Consider the following 23,124-nt stretch of genomic DNA (forward strand, 5'->3'; position numbering starts at 1 on the left):
GCATATTTAATATATGCATTTTTCCCCCAAAAGCAAGCCTTGCAGTGCTTCTAACAGAATATAATTACCTGCAGAGGATATAACTGTAAAGACGGAAGACTTTGGGAGTGAAGCCTGGGAGAGGCTGAATGGATGGCTCACTTCTTCTGGCTAGCTCCAATTCCATGACATCCAGCCAAATCTGATCAAATCTCCCTCTTTAACAAGGTGAGGGTAGGCAAAGCACTATGCCACCCCATTAAAAGGGCCTGGATCCCATTGTTCCAGACACTAAAAGGTCAAATGACGTTCCTCATTTGAGCAGATTTTGCTCAAGGGCTTCCTGACCCTTATTCAATCACTGTCCTTAGTGTAATGACTACAGAGGGGTTACAGAAATCCAATCTAGATGACAAGGATATTGAAATTGTTAAGGATTTCCTATACCTTGGATCCATCATCGATCAGAATAGAATTTGCAGTCAAGAAGTCAGAAGAGGACAAAGATTTGGAAGGGCAGCCATGAAATAACTAAACAAGATCTTAAAGTGCAAAGATATAAAACTGAACATCCAAGTTAGGATCATCCAAGCCATCAAATTTCTCATCACCATTTACAGAAGTGAGAACTGGAGTGAGGAAAGCTGACAGAAAGAATCACAGAATCATCGAGTTGGAAGAGACCACAAGGGCCATCCAGTCCAACCCCCTGCCACAAAAGAGAATTAATTCATTTGAGATGTGATGCTGGAGAAGAGTGCTGAGGATACCATGGACTGCCAAAAAGACAAACAAATGGGACCTTGAACATATCAAACCTGAATTGTCCCTGGAAGCCAAGACTAAATTGAGGCTGTCCTATTTTAGCTGCATCATGAGAAGGCGTGACTCACTAGAAAAGATAATGGTATGGAAGATAGTAGAAAGAGAGGAAGACCACACACCAGATGGATAAAGTCAATTAAAGAGGCCATCTCCCTGAGCCTGCAAGACCTGAGGAGAACAGTTGAGGAGAGGGGATCTTGGATGAGTCCCATTCATGGGGTTGCCATGAGTCGAAGCTGACTCAAAGCCATCTAACAACAACATAGTCCCATGGTTAAACCATGGGTTCAGAGACAAGTGTCAGAACTTTAAGATGAGGTTCTTGCAGAAGCATGAGTAGCTTTCACGTCATAATCTACTGTTTCCAAGAGAAGAAAAGTAATGTTGCACCCCTGCAAACCAAAAGGTGATCAGAGAAGTGCAACATTTTTGTGCTCAAAAGGAAGAAGAAGTAGGGATGCAAAGGATGTTTATACACACACACATACAGTAAAAAAACAGTATACTGGATTAAAGAGAATCTTCACATTTCAGGACTTAATCTGCACAAAATTTCCACATGGTTTTCATTGTGCAGAAAACATAATTTTATGTACAGAAAATGGTATTTCTATGCAGGAATATTATTGTCTAGGCAGAAAAAGCTGTTTCATGTGCAGAAAACAATGTAATTGGAGTTTATTCTATGCAAATAAATAAATAAATCATGCAGGGGTGATTTGCATAGATAACAGCATTCAATGCACAGAGAACAAAAATTTACACACAGAAAATGCTGTCTCCTCTGCAAAAAATAAATAAATGCAGTTTTCCATGCAAAACAACCACATACGAGTTTTACACAAAATAAGTCCCAAATTGCGAATAGGCTTCAAAAACCTGTTGTTTTTCAAAACTTTTTCACAGAGGAGGGAAAAATCTATTAAAATTATATCCCTAACAAAGAAGCCTTCCAGTTAAGTCCAGACATTCGTGTCAGGGATAGACAAAATGCAACCCCATGGAAGCATGCCCCCTCAGTTGTTTTTGTGGCCCTAGAGCCCCCCAGAGCCCCCTCCACCAGATTATGCCTCCCCTCTTTATATAAAGGGTGCATTGTGTCTTCAGGGGTGGCAATTCATCTTTTAAGTAGGTTTCGGGTTCCTTGCATGGCATAAAGTCACAAAAATATGCATTTTCTGACATGGACACCCACCCATTTGCCATAAAGTCCTATTAAGAATGACTTAGGCTTATAGGTATGTTTAGCTTGGAGAAGAGATGATTTGAAGGGCTCCCAGATGGGAGAAAGTGTGAACTTGTTTTCTGCTATTCCGGAAGATAAAATCTGAACCAGTCGGTTCCAATTAAGAGAAAAGAGTTTCAATAAAACATTAGGAAGTCTTTCCTGAGGGTAAGAGTTGTTTATCAGTGGAATGGCCAACCTCAGAAGGTGAAAGTTTTAAAACAGAAATTAGAGGGTTACGTGTCACATGCCTTAGCAGGAAATTCCTACACTACTCTGGTCTTTGGAGGTTACATTTATTTATCATCCACCAGCAGCATCCACCATCAGAAAAGATGATAACCTTCAGCACATATGCCTCACCTGTCCAAGGACCGCTCTGGAAAGGTGAAGGAACCCATTGAAATACGGTCGATGAAGCTCAGAGGGATCCTCTGCAGCTGAAGACACTTTAACATGATGAAGTCATATTTGCAGACCAGGAGGGCAGAGTCGGTGATCACCATCACACGCTCCTTCTCATTGTTCCAGTGGTCTATCCTGCAGGTCAAGAGAGAGAAAGGGGGTCAATGGCTGACTTCAGAAAGATCAAGGCACCTGGAATGAGCTTGCCATGGGAAGCTCAGTAGCAGAGTCAGTTCACATTTTGCGTGTAGGAGGTCTCGGGTTCAATAGCTGGCATCTACAGATAAAGGGTCTCAGCCAGCAGGGAATGAAAATATTCTGCCCCATGGAGAACTTTGTTGTTGGGAGCAACTCCAGCTCCTTGATCATTTGGGTTGCCCTTTTCTGCACCTTTTCCAGTTCCGCAATGTTGAGATATGTCGACAGTCCCCACACAGCATTGTAGTAGTAAACACCATGGTGATGCTGCATGGTTTATGTTGGGGTTTTTTTTTTACCCCTTTGCCCTTTTGCCTTTTTCACCAACTGGGACCACAATCCTATATGGCCCAGCAGAGTGTAGCAGTTCAGCATGTGTACCTATGGTAGGCTGAACCATATACCATTCCCATATACCACCCAGTGTCACCACCACCCCATTGCCCTCCTCCTATACCACACCATACAGAATCCTTAGTGATGTTTTTGGTACTGATGTTAATAATCAGTCGTAATCCCCATATATCACTGAATGTGATGGTAATAGTTGTGACACAAAACAACTAGCAACATTGAAATTATACCTTTAAATTGCAATATCATATGCGTCAATACATTTACATGTACATAGTTTCAGGTGATTGAAGTGAAAATATGGCAAAATGTTATTTTCTTTAAGAATTTAAATATTAAAAAATTTAAATTTTATCCAAGCACACAGATCATTAAATAAATAGAACCAAGTCCACAGGTACATCAGAGTTTGGATAAGTTTCCTTTTGGGACTACAGCTCTGCAAATCCTCTGACCAGCTTGGCCGCTGGGATGCTGGAAGTTGTTTCCAGCTTCTAGCGCATGCTTGGTGTTAAGATTTATTCATGTAATGTTATGTGCATTCCTGCACGTTAATACAATAGCTAATTTTGCATCATTTAGTAAAGCTTCAAACCCCAGTGTAAAGCCTCTCTTTCCCACAGAACCTTCAACAGCTTCTCACTTCTCACTCCAAATTGAACCATGATGTAGCTGCGTGCAAACTGGGTCTAATTGCATTTATCTGCCTGGCATCTTCCCCCACCCACGTCACCACTATCCACCATTTTCACCCGATAGAGATCCAAATAGAGATCCAAATTGTAAATATCCCGGGGCAGGGACCCCTCCTTTGCTTACATCACTCTGCACAGACGGTTAACGCAAACTGTCAACAAAATCCTATTAAAATAATTTATTATCCTTCAGCTGATCAAGGGCAGAATATTCCCTGCAGTTTGGAAGCATTTTTTTGCCCTCCTTCAGACTTCACATTTTCAGGAACCTTCAATACTTCTGCTTTGTCATAACATTCAAAATAGGAATGGAAAGAATATTCAAAATTATTTGAAAAGTGGTCAAAAACTGTGTTTGTTTGAGTTTTGGGGAACCTTGAGGAGGTGAATCCTGGCCTGATGAAAATGTTTGCAGTTTGGGTTTATTGCATGCAAAACTTGAATCTGCTTTGTTTTTGTGGGGGCAAGAAACTTGCACAAGAAACTTCAGCTGGAATAAACTAAAGCAGTTACAAATCTCTAACCACCATAGTTCCATAGTTACATTTTTCTCTGCCTGAGAATTCTAAATACTCCTCCTTAAAACTGCAAATCCCAGAATGCAACAGGAGGCAGCTAGAGGAGTCAAAGTGGAATAGTAGCACTTTAAGAGTACAGTATAGTGTGATAAACATCATTGTGATGCCCAGCCCAAGCTCTACATCCCCACTTTCTGGGCAGCAGTTGATGTGATCAGCAGGGATCTCTTCCCTTGTCACTCAGGAATCAGTTGATTTCCTCGCTCTTACTATGAGTGATCTCCACAACAACAGGCAAAAGCAGGGTCTCTGTGACAAGTTCCCCTTGCACTAATAATTGATAGTGCAAGGAGGTGAGAATGTCAGTCAGTTGATTCCTGATTGTCAGAAGAACAGACTCCCATAACTCACAGCAGATGCTGCCATGTAAATAAGGATTGGGGACTTTATGGTCACTAGGTATCCCCTAAACTAGGGAATACACTGTTGTTGTTGTTATTATTGTTGTGTGCCGTCAAGTCATTTCTGGGGTTTCTTGGCAAAATCTGCAGCTCCACAGAATAGGACCCAGAACAATAGGTTCAAACTACAGGACAAGAGATCCCACCTAAACACTAAGAACTTCCTGATGGTGAGGCCTGTTTGACAGTGGAAGATTCTGCCTTGGAGAGTGGTGGAGTCTAGTGGCGTCACTAGGTTTGGTGTCACCTAGTGTGGTTACTCATGGTGTCACCCCCCATGGACCTTCTGCCATACAACAACATACACAGTCATTAAACTTTTTTTATTAATATGTTCATAAATTGCAATTCCCATATATCACTGAAGGTAATGGCAATAGTTGTGACATAAATAACTAGCACAATTAAAATTATATCTTTAAATTACAATATCATAAGCATGGCCTATGCATGATGGTGCAACCCCCAGCCTTTGACTTAGCAGACACAGAAAGCCTGGGCAACACACAGCTAGGGTGGGAATGTGTCTAGTGGTGCCAATGTGTCCGGAAAAGTGGAGCTTTCCTGCCTCCTGTCTCTGCCCAGGTGGTAGAACCAGAGCCTAGGACAGGGATTGTGGAGCTCTGCAAAGACCAGCGGGAAGGCCTATGAGGAGGATGAGCAGGGCCGGAAGACGCCTCCGACTCTTTTCTTCCCCGATGGGCATCTCACCAATGCTATGTCTCCCCACTGTCACTGCTTGCAAGGAGGCTGTAGAGAAAAATGAGGCTGAGATTGGGTGGGGCTCACCAAGACATTTCTTTTTGGGAAGGGGCAAGCTCCGGCCAGGCAGAGTGGGATCTAGGCTGAAGGAAGGTGAGGTCACGATGGGGCAGAGGACTAAGTGGGTCCTTCACTCCCCAGGAGATGTTCTTTATGGGGTGGGGATGACCCTCCCCTCTCTGCAGTGGGAGGAGGGCTTGGTTGAGTGTCACCCCTCTTTTGGGGTGTCACCTGGTATGGGCTACACCACCACACACTCCAGTAATGCTACTGGTGGAGTCTCCTTCTTGCAGGGGGGAGTGAGTTCAAAACACACCAGGTGACACCCTAAAGGGGGGGGGGGTGACACCACTGATACTGAAACATCTGTATTTTGGCAGAAACAGGCTGCAGCATTTGGTTGTACCCCTTTAAAATTGTGAAAAGATGATGTAAAAGTAGTAAGGGTCAGTGGGAGGGGAAAGTGGAAGGAGAGGCCCTAGGTTTATATTAAAATTTCAAATTTAAAAGTGTTATTTAAACAAATATTTTTTTAAAAATCTTTAAAAATATCAGATTTTGCCAAATTTTCACTTTAATCACATGGAACTGTGTATATGTGAACACACTTATTCTGTGCATATGATATAGTAATGTAAAGATCATTTTAATTTTTCCATTTTATGTCACAGTTATTACCATTACATTTAGTGATATATGGGAATTACAATTTATGAGTAAATTAGTACAAAAAACGTTACTAAGGATTCTATATGTGTTTAGTACAGGAGGAGGTCAATGGGGGGTAACACCATGAGTTACTGCACTAGGTGACACCAACCCAAGTGATGCCATTGCCTTCTTGGGAGGTTTTTAAACAGAAGCTGGATGCTTAATTTGTGTCTTCTTGCATGGCAGGGGATGGCACTTGGGAACCCTTGAGGTCTCTTCCATCTCTATGATTCTAAGATGACATGATTTGTTTAGAGGATGTTTGCCATTGCCTTCCCCTGAGGCTGAGAGTATGTGACTTGCCCAGGATCACCCAGTGGGTTTCATGGCCAAGTGGAGAATCAAACCCTGGTCTCCAGACCTATAGTAAAAACACCCAAACCACTACACCATGGTGGTGTAAGGAATGTGAATCCAAAGCTATCACAAATGCATAACTCTAGGCTACACATTTGGAACTGTTTGGAATTAAATCTGACCATACTTCTTTGCACAGAAAACATCATCTCATGTCCAAAAAGCAATCTTTCCTTGTAGAAAATGTTGTTTTCTCTGCAACATAATGATGCATGAATTTTGTGCATACTACATAGTAAACTGCGAATAGTCTTGGAAAATTGCACAGTTTTCAAATACTTCCTCACAGCAGGAACATGTGATGAAAATTACTCATTCCTTCCTTGAGGATTGAAATCAGTGGGGAATAACATGCCTACTTCAGAAGTGCAAAGCATCATTCAAGATTGTTACAACATGTGTGTAAGATAACAGATAGAGTTGGTCCTATTCCTATGACAGACTTCACTTGGTATCCACAAGGGGGCAGCACAAAGAAAGAAAAATGGACAGAGAGCACCCTTTAAACTGCAAGGAAACTATAGGTAAAGCAGAGCATTTGGTACCTATCTCAGCTCTTGGAAAAGTTACTTTTTGTGCTGCAGCTCCCAGAAGCTTATAGCCAACATGGCTAGTGGTCTTGCTGACCGTGGCATACTGGAAGATGGAGCCCTTTTCAAGCTCTTTTTAACCAATCGCCTTTTCACAACCTCATTATAGGAAACGATTTCCAATCCAATTGGTTAATAAATATATGCTCTTGAAGATTTATTAAAGACAGTAACATGATAGGGAAAGAGGCAGCAGATCAAGCATTTGGAGGGGGGAAAACACTTTCATAAAATTCTCATAAAATCTCAATTTTTAAAGTTTTTCCCTAAAATTGGAGGTGGAAGATGAAGTAGTTAAAGAGACCATGAGAAATGGGCTCAGGACATAAAACAAAAGATCCAAGTAGATCAGTGGGAGAGATTGTGGAATAAAAGATTAAAATATGCTTTAAACTATGACCCAAAAGAGAATTTTTTATAAAATCCATAATAGATGGCATCTCACACCTGTCAAACTAGGTAAGACTCACAAGGATACATCCAATATATGTTGGAAATGCATGGAAAACATAGGCACCTTTTCCCACATATGGTGGAATTGTAAACATGCCAAAAACTATTGGAAAGAAATACATGACTTGAGCTTTAAAATCTTAAATTGTAAAGAAAGTCTAGACCTGAAATTTTACCTATTGGGTATGGTTACTAACAAAATGTTAGAAATAAATCACGGCAAACTTTTATCTTTTGTAACAATGGCAGCAGATGGAAGCGAAATGACTGTCCAGATAGTAAAGAATGTTTATATAAATTGTTGGATTGTGTTGAAATAGACAAGATTACATGTACATTGAGAGGGAAATTTGGGAGAAACATAAAAGAGATTGGGAGCTACTGATATATATATATATATATATATATATATATATATATATTGCAAAAAGAACGGGAAGAGAAAGTTGTTTTAGAGATATTATAAATTAGGAGTTAGTAAACTTATAAAAACATGATATGGTAATATTGATTTTGTTTTTCCAAGATGATTCAAGTGGGGGGAAGAAATCATAGCACTATTTGCAAGTGAAAAAATGTGTAGAAAGAAACCAAGCTAGGAAGGAGTTCAGGAAGTCTTGTTTTATTGTTTTATTGCTATTTTAATCTTTATTTAGATATGTCATCATCTGTTGTGCCATGCTGTGTAATGCAATGTTAATATGTAATGTGTTTCTTCATTTATTAGAGTATAGTATTTGTATAGATTTTAGTAAGTAAATAATAAAATACAATGGAAAATAAATAAATAAATAAATAATACTTTAATAATAATAATATGCTCTCAAGAGAAAACAGTGAAGTTGTTCCTTCCTTCGGCAAAGGTGTTCCTTGCAATCATTGCTACTAACAATGCCTTGAGAATTGGCAGACCTTAAAATAACAGTAAAAATGACAACATGATACTCTGGAGGGTGGAAATATCCATGAGTAGCCATATTGGTCATGCAGTAAAATATATGAAATCATCCAAAAAGCAATGCACTGATGCCAAATTATGTAAGTTTTTAAGACTCACAAACTTCTTCATCAAGTGTGGATGTTAAAAATCCTTTTAGGGAGAGAAATGTCTAGATCTCAAAATAATTGCCTTTGTTTCTAATAATGGAGAAAAATAGTTTATTGCCATGCCTTGGTCTTGTGTCCCAAATGCTCGTGGCCAGCAATACAGTGACCTTTACCTGCACCAAACCTCCCTCCATCATGATCTTAAACACAGATTTAATATCTGAAGTAAGAGGCATTTCTATGACCCTTCCAAATGGCATTTAACATCCATGCCTGATGAAGAAGCCTGTGAGCTTGAAAAACTTGGCTAATGTATTCTGCGCCTTTTGGTTGATGTAATGTAAGTTTCACTGCAATGTGGGTCTTTTTGGATGTTGCTGTATTTCAAAGTTTGAAAAAACTCTATGCTTATTCTTAATATGAATGCCCTTGGCACGGTAACAGAAGGAACAACCGAAGAACTTTAAAAGTCCAAATTTAGACAGTGTAGTGGAAGGGAAGATGCCCAAGGGAAGGACAGAAAGGAAAGCCTAACATAGCATGAACTGAACAAATTCAGTGATCCAACAGGCCCTATCAGAGCTTGGTAATGCTACGTTTTAGGGATAGACTTCCCAGAATCCTCCACCCAGCATGGCTGTAGAGGTGTATTCCAAAAAGTAGTGGCTGCTAGTGCATCTCATGGGCTCAGAATTTTTGTGTGAACCTCCAAAGGCATTCGTTCCCCAAGAGAAGCTCCAAAGAGCTCCAGGACCCGGGACAGCTGCTTCGAACTAAAACGTATTTTTGACATGGAAGCCCATCAGCCCATTGCAGAAAAGGAATGTTTCTGAGCTCTGCTTTCTACACCTTGATTCTAGCCCCAGACTTTTAGACTAGTGTGCATGAACCTCTCTGTGTGTGTGTGTGTGTGTGTGTGTGTGTGTGTGTGTGTGTGTAGGCAAACTAAGGCCTCAGCTTCCTATAGCAAATGAGGTAGAAGCACCCTTATTTTGCTGGGTGCTCAAAAGGAAGAGTCAGGGAAGATCAGCTATCCCTGATCCTTGCTTCTAAGCCCCCCTGAACATAACGGGACTTGAGGTGCATGAGCAATTGCTAATGGAAGAGTATGGTAAGAAGTATGCTTATGGATGGATGGATGGATGGATGGATGGATGGATGGATGGATGGAGCAGAAGGATGCGTGCACAAACCCATTAGATACACTGTGCTTTATTGCAAATATTCAACCCTGGGTTGGTCTCACTTTGGGTTTTCCTGATGGTATCTTGGGCTGTATGAGAAAAGAGATCTAGTGCTGGAAAAATTACTTAAAATCACAGAATGATAGAGTTGGAATAGACCATTCACCATTTTCAATACCAACACCATTTTCCCATGTAGGAATATACAATTGAAGTCCTCCTGTGACAGATGGCCATCTACCTGTGCTTGAAAACCTCCAAAGAAGGAGACTCCATCACCCTCTCCAAGGCAGCATATTCCACTGTCGAAATTTTCTTACCATCAGACGTTCTTCCTAATGTTGAGGTGGAATCTTTTTACTCTAATTTGAATCCATTGTTCCAGGTCCAAATCTCTGGAGCAACAGAAAACAAGCTTGCTCCATCCTCAATATGACAACCCTTCAAATATTTAAACTTGACTATCCCATCACCCCTTAACCTTCTCTTCTCCAGGCTAAACATACCCAGGTCCCTAAGCCTCTCGTCATAGGGCTTGGTGGTTTCCAGACCTTTCACCATGTTGGTTGCCCTCCTCTGGACACCCTCTAACTTCTTGATATCCCTCTCAAATTGTGGTGCCCAGAACTGGAAACAGTATTCCAGGTGAGGCCTGACCGAAGCAGAATAGAATGGTACTATTGCTGTGTATATTCATGTATAAGTCTAGAAATTTTAGTCAAAAAATTGACCCCAAAAACCTGGGTCAACTTATCCACGGGTCAATTTAAATACTATTTTTAATTCTTATTAAAAAGGAAACCATCCCCTGATTAAAGGCAAGAGTGCAATCTGTCCTGGAAGCACTGTCCTCCCTCTACTCTCTTTTCCATCCAGCCTTTAGTGTGAGCCAAAACAGTTATGCCTGCCATAATTTTGTAGGTTCTTTGGCATTGTTTTCCTTTGCTTCATCATTTAGGTCCTTTGTTGCATGAACCTAAGTTTTACCCTCAACTTATCCAAGGGTCATATCAAAATCCATAATTTTGCCCCCAAAACCTGCAGTCGACTTATACATGAGGTCGACTTATAGTTGAGTATATACGGTACTTCCCTTGATCTGGACACTGCATTCATATTGTGATGCTTATTGGTCCCAGAATCCACCAAAATAGGTCCCAGAATCCACCAAAATAACAGTGCCAGTTATGCAGAACTTGGAAAAAATATCTTTGCTTCTATACTTCCTAGAATCCCTTAGCATACTAGTGTTGGTTATTCAGAGCTTGGAAAAGTTACAGTTTGGACACCAAGTCTTAGAATTCTCCAGCCTAGTAGTGTTGGTTCTTCAGTATTTCCAAAAATTACTTTCTTGGACAGCAGTTCCCGGAATCCTCCCATCCAGTGTTATTTATTCAGAGCAATGTCAATTATGGGGAGCTCAGGAAAGTTACTTTTGCACTGCAAATCCCAGAATCCCCCAGCATGATACTTTTTGGATTACAGTTGTTAGAATCCCCCAGCATAGGAGTGCCAATTATTCAGCACTTAGAAAAGATACTTTTTTGGACAAGAACTCCCAGAATTCCTCATAGTAGTTTGGGTTAATAAGAGGAGACTCAGTTTTGGAGAACCCAGAAAAAATACCCGGATTCCAGAATCCTTCAACATGATAATGTCAGCTATGCAGAACTTGGAAAGTTACTTTTTGGACTATAATGCTCAAACTCCATGGACATAATAATGTTGGTAAAGCAAAGATTTGAAAACTTCCTTACCTGAACCACAGCTCCTCCAAGGTAATGTTGGTTATACAGAGCTCAGGTAAGTTCCTTTTGTGCACCATAGGCAGTGTTACCTATGCCAAGCTTGGAAAAATTACTTTCTAGACTGCCAAAAAGAACACTGTCACCACTACACCACCCTGTCAATTAACAAGTGCTCAAATATGTGTCCATGGTAGAAATGTTTAATATTTAGAAGAGCTTACTCAGTCAATAGCCAGAAGCTGTGGGCTGTTTCTCCCATGTTGGTCACCACATGGGCCTTCAAGTCATCCATGGCTTGGTCAAATGCTCCTGGCTGAAAAATATATACAGTATATAAATAAGAGAAATAAAGGCAAGAAAGGAGGAATATAGGATAATCATAAAGAGCAAGGAACTAACTTTGCCTTTATGTGGTTCCCATCCATCTTTTAATCCTCATTCCTTTTTTTTTGGGGGGGGGGGGGAATCTTGGCTTTTACCAACACTGGCTCTCACCTAAGGAGAAGTAGGGGGCATAACGGAGCCACCCTACTCCACTACAACAAGCTAGGGATTGAAAGAATATTTGCAAATGTTCATGCACTCACTGAGAACAAGACATTTTGATGAAATTCTTCCCATCTTTTGGTTGTCCTAACCCCCTTTGGACACTTACCCTTGTGGCAAAATACTTCCGTGAATCATAGCGGTCAGCATACGGCCGTGGGTAGAGGATGGTCTTGGAAGCAGAGGATGGAGCAGCATTTGGGTTTGGAGCACCAGGGGTCCCCTTGGCCTCCTCTTCTTCTGCCACGGTGTGGAACTCCTGGTCACCTGGGCCCCCCAGACATTATTTTTGACAGCCTTAAAGTCAAGCACAAACAGTGTAATTGCCTCCCAACTTCTCCCACCAATCCATTTCCTGAGGGCTTTCTAAAGAAGGTTGCACATTTCAAACTTTCAAATGCTATTGATAGTTCAATTCTATTTCAGTGATGTTGCTTTGTATGACAACCAGTGTGGTATAGTGGTCTAACTGGTGGACAAGGATTCCAGATTATTAGGGTTCAAATCGCTCTCAGGCATGGAAACTCACTGGGTGACCTTGGGCAAGTCACAGGGAGCATCTACACTGCAAAAATAATGCAATTTGACATCACTTGAAGTGCTGTAACTCTTTCCTGTGGAATCCTAGGGTTTGTAGTTTTCCAAGGTCTTTAACCTTCTCAGCAAAAGAGTGCTGGTGCCTCACCAAGATAAATCCCAGGTTTCTGTAGCATGGAGCCATGAAAGTTAAAGTAGTGACAAACTGCATTATTTTTAGTGTAGATGCATCCATAGTCTCTCAGCCTCAGAACAAAGGAGTGGCAAACTTCCACTGAATAAATCTTAAGAGCCAGTGTGGTGTCAGAATTTGAGCAACTAACTTCCTCTGACAAACCTCTTCTGGAAAAAAAACCTTGCCAAGAAAAATCTAGAAGGTTGCCATAAGCCAAAGTCAACTTGAGGGCATTGGAAGGCAACATGGTGTTGTGATTTGGGTGTTGGACAAGGACTTCAGAAGACCAGGGTTCAAATCCATTGTGTCAGCCATGAAAATCAGAAGAAGACTAGGAATGGGAAGGGCAACCAAGAAAGAACTAGTCAAGATCCTAAAGTGCGAAGATATAAAACTGAATCATAGAATAATAGAGTTGGAAGAGACCGCAAGGGCCATCCAGTCCAACCCCCTGCCATGCAGGAGCTCTCAATCAAAGCATCCCCGACAGATAGCCATCCAGCCTCTGTTTAAAAAACTCCAGGGAAGGAGACTCCACTACACTCCGAGGAAGAGTGTTCCACTGTCGAACAGCCCTTACTGTCAGAAAGTTCCTCCTAATGTTGAGGTGGAATCTCTTTAACATCAGGAGGAACTTTCTGACAGTAAGGGCTGACAGTAAGGGCTGTAGTGTCTGAACACTACAGTTAGCCATGATATTCCCCATCAACATGTATGGATGCAAGAGCTGGACCGCGAAGAAAGTGAATAGCACAAAATCAACCATTTGAGATGTGGCACTGGAGAAAAGTGCTCAGGATACTGTGGATGGCTAAAAAGACAAACAAATGAGTCCTAGAACTGTTCAAGCTGAAAATCTCCCTGGAAGCCAAGATGATTAAGTTGAGGTTCTCATACCTTGGCCACATCATAAAAAAGCATGACTCATTGGAAAAGACAATAATGCTAGGAAAGGTGGAGGGCAGGAGAAAGAGAAAAGACCTCAACTCATATGGATAGACTCAATCAGGGAGGTCATGGGTCTGAATTTGCAGAAACTAAACACAGCAGTGGAGCACAGCACGGACTTGAAGATGTCACATCCACTGGGTCACCATGAGTTCAGGTGAACTTAAGGGCAGTTAACAACAAACTCATGTAGCACAATATATGTGGACAAACTGTCAATGCACATTGCTGATATCCAATTGAGCAACGGTATTATGCCATGTGTATTTGCATGCCACTCTTGTCAATGACAGTGAACTACTGCATGCACAACAGTTCCACATGTGGACCCCTACTTATGCCACCATCAGCTGGATGCTACAACTGTTCCGCACTGCTTACAAAATTCACTCTGCAGGTGTACTTCAACTTATACCTGAGTTGTTTATTTATTATTTATTACAATGATTTATAGCCCACTTTTCTCCCACAATGAGATTCATTACTAACAGGATGGCTCCAACTTATGGAACATTGAGATTTGTAGTTTGGAGAGGCACTAGCACACTTTGGAGAGAAGGCGAAAGACTTTGGAAAACTACAAATCCCAGGATTTCATAGGATGGAGCTACAGCACTTAAAGTCGTGTCCAGGTGCATTATTTCTACAAAGCAAATGCACCCAATATCTGCTCCCTGCTGTGAGAGTATTTGCAGGCCAGGACTTTGCAAAAAGAGTATATCAAAAAAAGGTGGACAGTTTCACATCATTTGTTGTTGTTATGTGCCTTTAAGTCATTTCTGACTTATGGTGACCTTAAGGCAAACCTATCTAAGGGTTACTTGGCAAGCTTCTTCAGAGACGTTTTGCAGTATTTCTACAGTATAGATGCACCCTTCATGAGTTATTCATTCTTGCTGATGAGAAAAGGAATACTGTAATGGCACAGATGACCTCCCTGCTTCAATGTCATCAGTGTAACGATTCCTCTTTGGGTACAGAATCCAACACATGGAAAGTTTAGGTTAACACCAGAAGTGGATTTACTGCCCCGCTGACATGGGACCCTCCACCTGGCTTCTATCTCTCCCTAGTTCTGTTCCCTGCATCCTTAAGGTGTTCATTCGCTTTCAATCAATGCAACAATGTTTCTTCTGAAAAATGGGTGTTCCCATCCTCTTGGCATGGCTTTGTCAAGAATTGCTGCAAAGTCACAGTGCCCTCTCTTTGGAGGTTTTCCTGGCACACGCAAGGACCCTGCAAGTGGAGCAGGGGGGAGATCACTTAGGAATATTGCCTTGGGCAGGAGAGCAACATTTTGCTCCCATTAGCTAATATCCAATGTACCGGACATCCCAAATCTTGGCAGGAGTGAGCTCCCAAGGAGGAAAGCGCACTCCACAGGGGGACAGAGAGGACATTAAGAAAAGAGAGTCCCCAAACTTGCAGTATTTGCTGCAGACTGGGGATGGACTTCTTCACCAATTTTGTTCTTGGAGGAACCAAGAAGTAATTTTAGCAATTTTCTTCAAAACGCACAATATTTTGGGAACCTACAATTTGGGAGTTAGAGGAGGTTAGGTTTCGATTGAACTTTAGAAAGAACTTCTCCACAGTGAGGGCAGTTACACAAAGGAGCCAATTGCCTGGAGAGATGGGGTCTCCTTTGGATGTCTACAGAAAGAGGCTGGACAGTTACCTGCTTTAACTGGAAATCCTGCATCATTGAGTATGGAGCAATTCTATCTGTGTCTGCAGAAATAATGAAGCTTGACACCAACAGCCATTGCTCTGTCTTTTGGAATTCTGAGATTTGTAATTTGTTGTGGCACCAGAGCCCTCTGAGAGAAGGCTAAAAACCTCAGAAAACTACAAGTCCCAGGATTCCATAGCATTGCATCATGGCAGTTCAAGTGGTATCAAATTGGTTTTATTCTGCAGTGCAAATGAGGTCTACAATCCTATTATTCCATTATCCTTCTGCACAAATGAGAACATGATAATTTTGCATAGAAAACAGCACTTTCTGTGCAGGAAACCACTTCGTCTATAAAGAAAAGAATACGTTTGCACAAATACATTGGCCTGTTTTCTGTATTGGCAATTTAGAAATTAGCTAAGAATACAGTGCGCTCATGTTATACCTGGGCGCGCTATACGTGGCTTGAGCATACACAAGCTGCATGGGAGCACGCACAATCCCCATTCACTTGAATGGGGCTTGAGCATAGACGGAATTCGCCTTACGCGGGGGGGGGGGGGGTCCGGAACGGATTCCCTGAGTAAGGCGAGGTTCCACTGTATTTCATTAACTACTCTTCCTCATGAATGGACCCCTTGCAAATCTATGCCTGCATCTGCACTGTAGAATTAATGTGCCTTCACACTGCTTTAACTGCCATGGCTCAATGTCATAGAATTCTGGGATTTGTAGTTTCTCCAGGTCTCTGAGAGAGAAATATAAATCAGTTAAAGCAGTGTCAAGCTATATTAACTCTACAGTGTAGATGCAGCCATAGACTTGCAAGGAGTCCATTCATGAGCAAGAATACTTAATGAAGTATTCCTAGCTACATACTAAGTACCCAATACAGAAAACAAACAGAAAAATGTTGCCTAAAGCCATTGTGGGTGGATAGCCATATGAATGGTAGAGGGAGTTTGCATTTCAATTGCTATTCATACAGTAATTATTTCTCAGCACCAGTTCACTCCATGCATCTGAGGTAGTAGACCAATAGTCTACAAAAGCTTATGCAGCAGCTTCTTTTGCACAGTTAGTCTCAAGTTCAACCTTATTTGAAGGGTTGTCATATTGTGAATGGAACAAGCTTGTTTTCTGCTGCTCCAGAGACCAGATCCCTTTGCACTCTCTTTTAATTTTTGTTAGCCACTGGGTAACCCAGTTCTGGTGGAAAGGTAGTATATTAGCAAACACTGACAGGAGGATAGTGTCCAGATTAAGAGAAGTAATTGTGCCATTCGACTTTGACCTCAGACTTCACCTGGAATACTGTGACCAGTTCTGGGCACTACAATTCAAAAAGGATCTTGAGAAACTTGAGGATGTCCAGAAGAGGGAAACCAAAATGGTGAAAGGTCTGGAAACCACCAAGCCCTATGAGGAGAGGCTTAGGGACCTGGGTATGTTTATCCTGGAGAAGAGAAGGTTAAGGGGTGATGTGATAGTCATGTTTAAATATTTGAAGGGCTGTCATATTGAGGATGGAGCAAACTTGTTTTCTGCTGCTCCAGAGACCAGAACATGAACAATGGATTCAAATTACAGGAAAAGAGATCCCATCTGAATTTTAGAAAGAACTTCCTGACAGTAAGAGCTGATCAACCGTGGAATTAACGTCCTTTGAAGTCATTGGTCTTTCTTTCTTTGGAGGTCTTTAAGCAGGGGTTGGATGACCATTTGTAAGGAACTCCTGCATGGCTTGTGACCCTGAGTCTCTCAAATGTAGCTTTATTGTCTACCCTTATCTTAACCTGTTGTCCCTCCGCTTGCTCCACCTCACTGCATTGCTGTGAAGATAAGGTATCAGGAGGAGTAGCAAATACCCCAGAGGACAGGATCAATTCAAAATGAACTTAATAGACTAGAAAGCTGGGCAAAAACTAACAAAATGAAATTCACTATGGAGAAATGTAAGATACAGCACTTAGGATGGGAAATGAAATGTACAGATATAGGTTAGAGGACACCTGGCTGAACGAGACTATGTGTGACAGGGATCTCGGAGTCCAAGTAGACCATAAGTTGAACATGAGCTAACAGTGTGATGCAGCAGCTAAAAATGCCAATTTTGATTTTAGGCTGCATCAGTAGAAGTATAATGTCTAGATCAAGGGAAGTAATAGTGCCACTCTATTCTGCTCTGGTCAGGCCCCACCTGGAATATGGTGTCCAGTTCTGGGCACAATTCAAAAAGGACATTGAGAAACTGGAGTGTGTCCAAAGGAGAGCGACTAAAATGGTGAAAAGTCTGGAAACCATGTCCTATGAGGAACAACTTAGGGAGTTGGGGATGTTTAGCCTGGAGAAGAGAAGGTTAAGAGGTGATATGATAGCCCTGTTTAAATATTTGAAGGGGTGTCATATTGAGGAGGGAGCAAGATTGTTTTCTGCTGCTCCAGAGACTAGAATCTGGAACAATGGATGCAAGCTGCAGGAAAAGAAATTCCACCTCAACATTAGGAGGACCTTCTTGACAGTAAGGGCTGTTCGATAGTGGAACACACTCCTTCCTCGGAGTGTAGTGGAGTCTCCTTCCTTGGAGGTCTTTAAACAGAGGCTAGATGGCCATCTGTTGGGGATGCTTTGATTGAGAGTTCCTGCATGGCAGGGGGGTTGGACTAGATGGCCCTTGTGGTCTCTTCCAACTCTATGATTCTATGATTGTATGATAAAAATTGAATAATGCATTTTTTAAAAAAAGCCTTTAGGGGCCTCATAAATGTATTCCAAAATTCACACTCCCAGGACTTCAAAGTCTGGCTGTAGAAACAATCTGGTTTGACATCACTTTAACTGCCATGGCTTAGTGCTATGGAATTATGGGAATTGTAGCCTGTTGTGGCACCAGAGCTCTCTGACAGAGAAAGCTAAATGTCCCACAAAGCTACAGTTCCCAGAATTCCATAGCACTGAGCCATGGCAGTTCAAGTGGTGTCAAACCGTATTATTTCTGCAGTGGAGATGCGAATGTATCTGAAGCCTGTAAACCTGTTTCAAATAGTCCAAAAACTCCACAAAAAACTGTTTCAAACTGCTCAGTTGTTTGATATGTTTGTATCCCAGTTAAATTATTTTATTGGTCAAGAGAGCAGAGCCTTCTCTGCTGTGGCATCCCAGTTACTGAATGCCCTCCCCTTGGACTTCAGATGAGCATCAATGCTCATGAGCCTCAACCAAGTCAAGACACAATTTTTTGTTAATGCCTTTCAGTCTTAACTTTAAATGTACGTTTCCATGGTTTTTTCATCATTGCAGGCTTTCTAACTGTTTTCATTTCTTTTCATGACAGATTTTTTTATCCAATTTATGCTCTTGCTATATCATCTGGTATTGGTAGCTACTACAGAATTATTGCAGTTTGACACCGCTTTAACTGCCATGGCTCCATCCTATGAAATCCTGGGATTTGTAGGTTGTGGTGGCACCAGAGCTCTCTTCCAGGGAAAGCTAAATGTGGCACAAAATGGCAAATCCCCAAATTTTCTAGCACTGAGCCGTGGCAGGTAATGTGGTGTCGAACTGCATTGGTTCTGCAGTGCAGATGCAGCCATTGTTCTATATTGTTTATTGTCTTAGCCATACTGTGCCCTAACCTGCTTAGTTTCTTTTCCTTGCAAACCACCCTGACATCTTGGGGAATAGGGCAGGACATAAATATTTAAGAGCCTACCTACTTGCCTACATGGCTGGCTGGCAGAGTGATGACCCAGCTTGAAATCCATGCAAAAACACTGCATTTCTCATCAAGCAGCTGTTCCAGGGTTAATACATAGACAAAAGTACTTTGGAAATCTCTCTCCTTATGACTAATCCCCCTTCCCTGATCCTTGCTCCAGCTTCCCTCTCCTGTGGGTGAAATTCTTGCAGAGCAGCCTTAGAGAGAAGGGTCCCAGGTACCCCTTACCTGTGTCAGGTGTGTCGCAGCTGCTACAGGTGTCTCAGTGCTCAGCAGTGACCTACACAAACAGCAAGGCAAAAGATCAGGTGACCAGCCAAAACCTACCTGTCTGGTCAGGGCAGCCTGAGAAGGAAGTGCCAATGCTTCTTGGGAGAAAAGGTTAGGCAGGCTGTTATCTAGCCGCCAGATGCTACCCAGGGAGGTTTGTTTGCCTTCCCCACTCACTTATGGAGGCCCTACAGCGGTTAAAGTCCTTGCCTGCCGCATGGATTTGAACAGTTCAGGGTGGAGTTCAATTTGGTTTTTTCCATTTGTTTGGTTTGCAGGGTGCAGTTCCGTACCTTGAAAAGACAACACCCTGATCTTAACCGTTAAAAGTGTGTGCAGAACCACTGTGGCATAGTGGTTTCAGTGTCGGACTACAACTCAGGAGATCATGGTTCAATTCCCACTCAGCCATGAAACCTACTGGGTGACACTGGGTAAGCCACACTCTCTCAGCTTCAGGGGAAGGTGATAGCAAAACAAATCATGACAAGAAAACCCCATGATAGGTTCGCCTTCAGGTCTTCATAAGTTGGAAATGACTTGGAAGACACACAACAAACACATAAGTGTTTAACTATGCCTCTGGAGACCAGGGTTCAATTCCCACCTCGGACATGAAACCCACTGGGTGACCTTCAGCAAGTCACACTCTCTCAGCCTCAGGGGAAGGCTATTGCAAACCACCTCTGAGCAAATGTTGCCAAGAAAACTCCATGACAGGTTCACCTTAGGGTTGCTCAGAAATGACATGAAGGCATACAAAAACAACAAAAACATATCAAAGAAGGAGCAAACTTGTTTTATGCTGATCCAGACACTAGGAAATGAAGCAACAGATTCAAACTACAGGAAAAGTGATTCCATCTGAACATTAGGAAGAAATTCCTGAGTGTAAGAGCTGTTTGTCATTGGAATAATACACTGCTTCAGAGGGTGGTGGAGTCTCCTTCTCTGCAGGTTTTTAAAGAGAAGCTGGATGGCCATCTGTCAGGGGAGCTTTGATGGTGTGTTCCTGCATGGCAAAAAGGGGACTGGATGGCCATTGGGATCTCCTCCAACTTTATGATTCTATGATTTAATCCTATCCCCGCCATCCACTCAATGCAGGATCTCCATCTAGAACCTCTAAAGCGGGAGCTGTTTCTGACAATCTCCAGAGAAGAAGACCCCATCACCTTTCTAGGGGCAATTGGTTCTATTGCTCAACTGCTCTCACCATCAAGAAGTTATTTCTAATGTTCAAGCGAAATCTACCTTTCTGTAACTTAAAACCATTCGATCTAGGTCTATCCTCTCAAGCTGCAACTTGCAGCCTCCTTTCTGTGGCAGCCCTTGGAGTGTTTAAAGAGGGCCATCATGTCATCCCTCAATCTTCTCTTTGCTACAGTAAGCTGAAGCTTCCCAGTTCCTTTAACTTCTCCTCGTATGTTTTGTTCTCCATGCCCCAAATCATCCTTGGTGCCCTTCTTTGAACTTGCTCCAACTTATCTATATTCTTCTTAAAATGAGGCACCTGCTAGAACTGAATGCAGTACTCCAGATGAGGCCTGAATGGCACAGACTATAAAAGGCTATTACTTCCCTCAGTTTGGAAACTGTGTTTTTATTAATGCAGACTAAGATAGCATTTAACTTCTTCGCTGCATGTCTCTTTAGCCATGTATCAAATCATAACAGTTGGAATAGGTCTCATGGGTTATTGAGTTCAAGCCCCTGCTCAGTGCAGGATCTCCAGCATATTTGTTTTATTTTATTTTATTTATAACCCACCTTTCTCCCCGGAGGGGACCCAAGGTGTCTCGCATGTCCAGAGAAGGAGACTACCCCCACCTTTCAGACAATTGGTTCCATTGCCAAACTGGTCTCTCTGTCAAGAGGCTCCTTCCAATGTCCAATTGAAATCTACCTTCCTGTACCATTAATCTGGTTGTTCCCTCTGGGCCAACAAAGAACAAATCTATCTCTTCCTTTCTGGGACAGTACCTTAGGCTGAATATGCTCAACTTACTCAATATTTCCTCATATGTTTTTTTCCTCCATACCTCTTATCATCCTTCATTGCTTTTTCTGAACCTGCTCCACTTTGTGTATATTCTTCTCAAAATGAGGTGTCCAGAAGTGAACACAGTACTCCAGATGAGACCAGTCCAGTGCAGAATGCAGTGGGCTGGAAACTATGCTTCTATTAAAGAAGGTTATAATAGCATTCACTTTCTTTGCTGCAGCATGACATTGCTGGCTCAAGTTCAATTTATGATCAGCAATAATCAGCAGGCCTAAGGCTTTGAGGCTTCTTCTGCCCTGCTGCATCATCACCAGTCAGCTCCAAGCCAAGAGCCAGGCAGGGCGGGATTTACCAATCTCCTGCCGCCTTTCTACACCTGGGAGCCCAAGGCAGGAACGCAGCAATGGCAGTAGCGGAGGCTGAGCTACAGAAGGTTGAGAATGAATGTGGGGGCGGCTATTCAAGTTGCGCTGGGGAATGGGAGATATGGTCGGAACAGAGCAAACATATGTTACAAAAGAAGGCGGGATCGCTGTTTGAGAGCTATCCCTCCTTCAGTTCCCTCTGTTTTCCAGAATGGATTGGATAGCAAACCAACCATTCCACGGAACCTCACTCTGCTCCTCTGCAATGCCAGGTCGGTTAAAAACAAAACCCATATCATCCATGATCTTCTTCTGGATGAGGATGCCGACCTGGCTTGCTTCACAGAGACCTGGCTGGGAGAGGATAGCGCTGTTACATGGGTGCAGGCCCTCCCAGCCGGGTATTCTGTCAGTGAGCAGGTGAGGGAAAGTGGGCGGGGGGGGGGGGGGCAGAGTGGCTCTAGTCTATAAGAACAATCTGACTCTGGCCAGGATACCTGTTCGGAACACAGTCCACTTCAAGTGTATGTACCTCAACCTGAGGACCAGGGATAGTTTGGGGATTCTGCTAGTCTAACGACCACCCCATTGTCTAGCAGACTCCCTAACCGAGCTGACACAGCTGGTCTCGGAGTTGCTGTTGGAGTCCCCCAGACTCTTAGTTCTGGGAGACTTCAACATCCCCCTCGAGACCAGCTTAACAGGTGCAGCTCGGGAGTTCATGGAAACCATGACTAACATGGGTCTATCCCAACTGGTCGTTGGGCCCACACATTGTGCAGGTCATACACTCGATGCGGTCTTTAGTACTGAACAGGAATATCCGTGGGCGGAGGTTATTAAAACCACCGCCTTGTCATGGACGGATCGTTTCCTGGTCAAGACGGAACTAAGAGCCTCTATCTGCCCCTCTGGGGGTGGTGGACCCATTAGAATGGTCCGCCCTCAAAGGCTAATGGAACCAATTGGATTCCAAAAAGCCTTGGAGGGTTTAATGGTTGGAAATGCCAGTGACCCTGTCGAAGCTCTGGTTAACACTTGGAACACTGACATTACCAGGGCTATCGACACAATCGCTCCCAAGCGTCCTTGCCAACCCGCTCTTAACCGTAAGCCATGATACACATCAGACCTTCGGGAAATGAAGCGGATTGGATAACGACTAGAGTGCGTCTGGCAAAAAACTCAACTCTGATCTGACAAGACTCGCCATAGGAACTTTCTTTGGTCCTATCAGGAGGCAATACGTGCAGCGAAGAGACGTTTCTCCTCTGCACGTATTGCGTCTGCAGAGTCCTGTCCAGCAGAGCTGTTTAGGGTAGTAAGGGAACTGACGCAGGTACCCCCTGCGCAGAATCCTTTACTTA

General features: G+C 42.6%; 1 protein-coding gene across 1 annotated transcript in view; it reads right to left on the reverse strand.

Annotated features, from left to right (window-relative positions):
- Positions 1 to 19,385, reverse strand: part of TPRG1 (tumor protein p63 regulated 1) — a 50,833-nt gene extending 31,448 nt beyond the window's left edge. The window contains exons 1-4 of the mRNA XM_042459321.1: positions 19,346 to 19,385; positions 12,168 to 12,355; positions 11,734 to 11,825; positions 2,393 to 2,569 (exon numbers count right to left, since the gene is read on the reverse strand). Of these exons, the coding sequence (XP_042315255.1) occupies positions 2,393 to 2,569; positions 11,734 to 11,804 (248 nt within the window). The 5' untranslated portion in view covers positions 11,805 to 11,825; positions 12,168 to 12,355; positions 19,346 to 19,385. The remainder of the gene's footprint in view (positions 1 to 2,392; positions 2,570 to 11,733; positions 11,826 to 12,167; positions 12,356 to 19,345) is intronic.
- Positions 19,386 to 23,124: the final 3,739 nt, after the last annotated feature.

The sequence above is a fragment of the Sceloporus undulatus genome, chromosome 3 (assembly GCF_019175285.1).
Source record: "Sceloporus undulatus isolate JIND9_A2432 ecotype Alabama chromosome 3, SceUnd_v1.1, whole genome shotgun sequence".
NCBI classification, from domain to species: Eukaryota; Metazoa; Chordata; class Lepidosauria; order Squamata; family Phrynosomatidae; genus Sceloporus; species Sceloporus undulatus.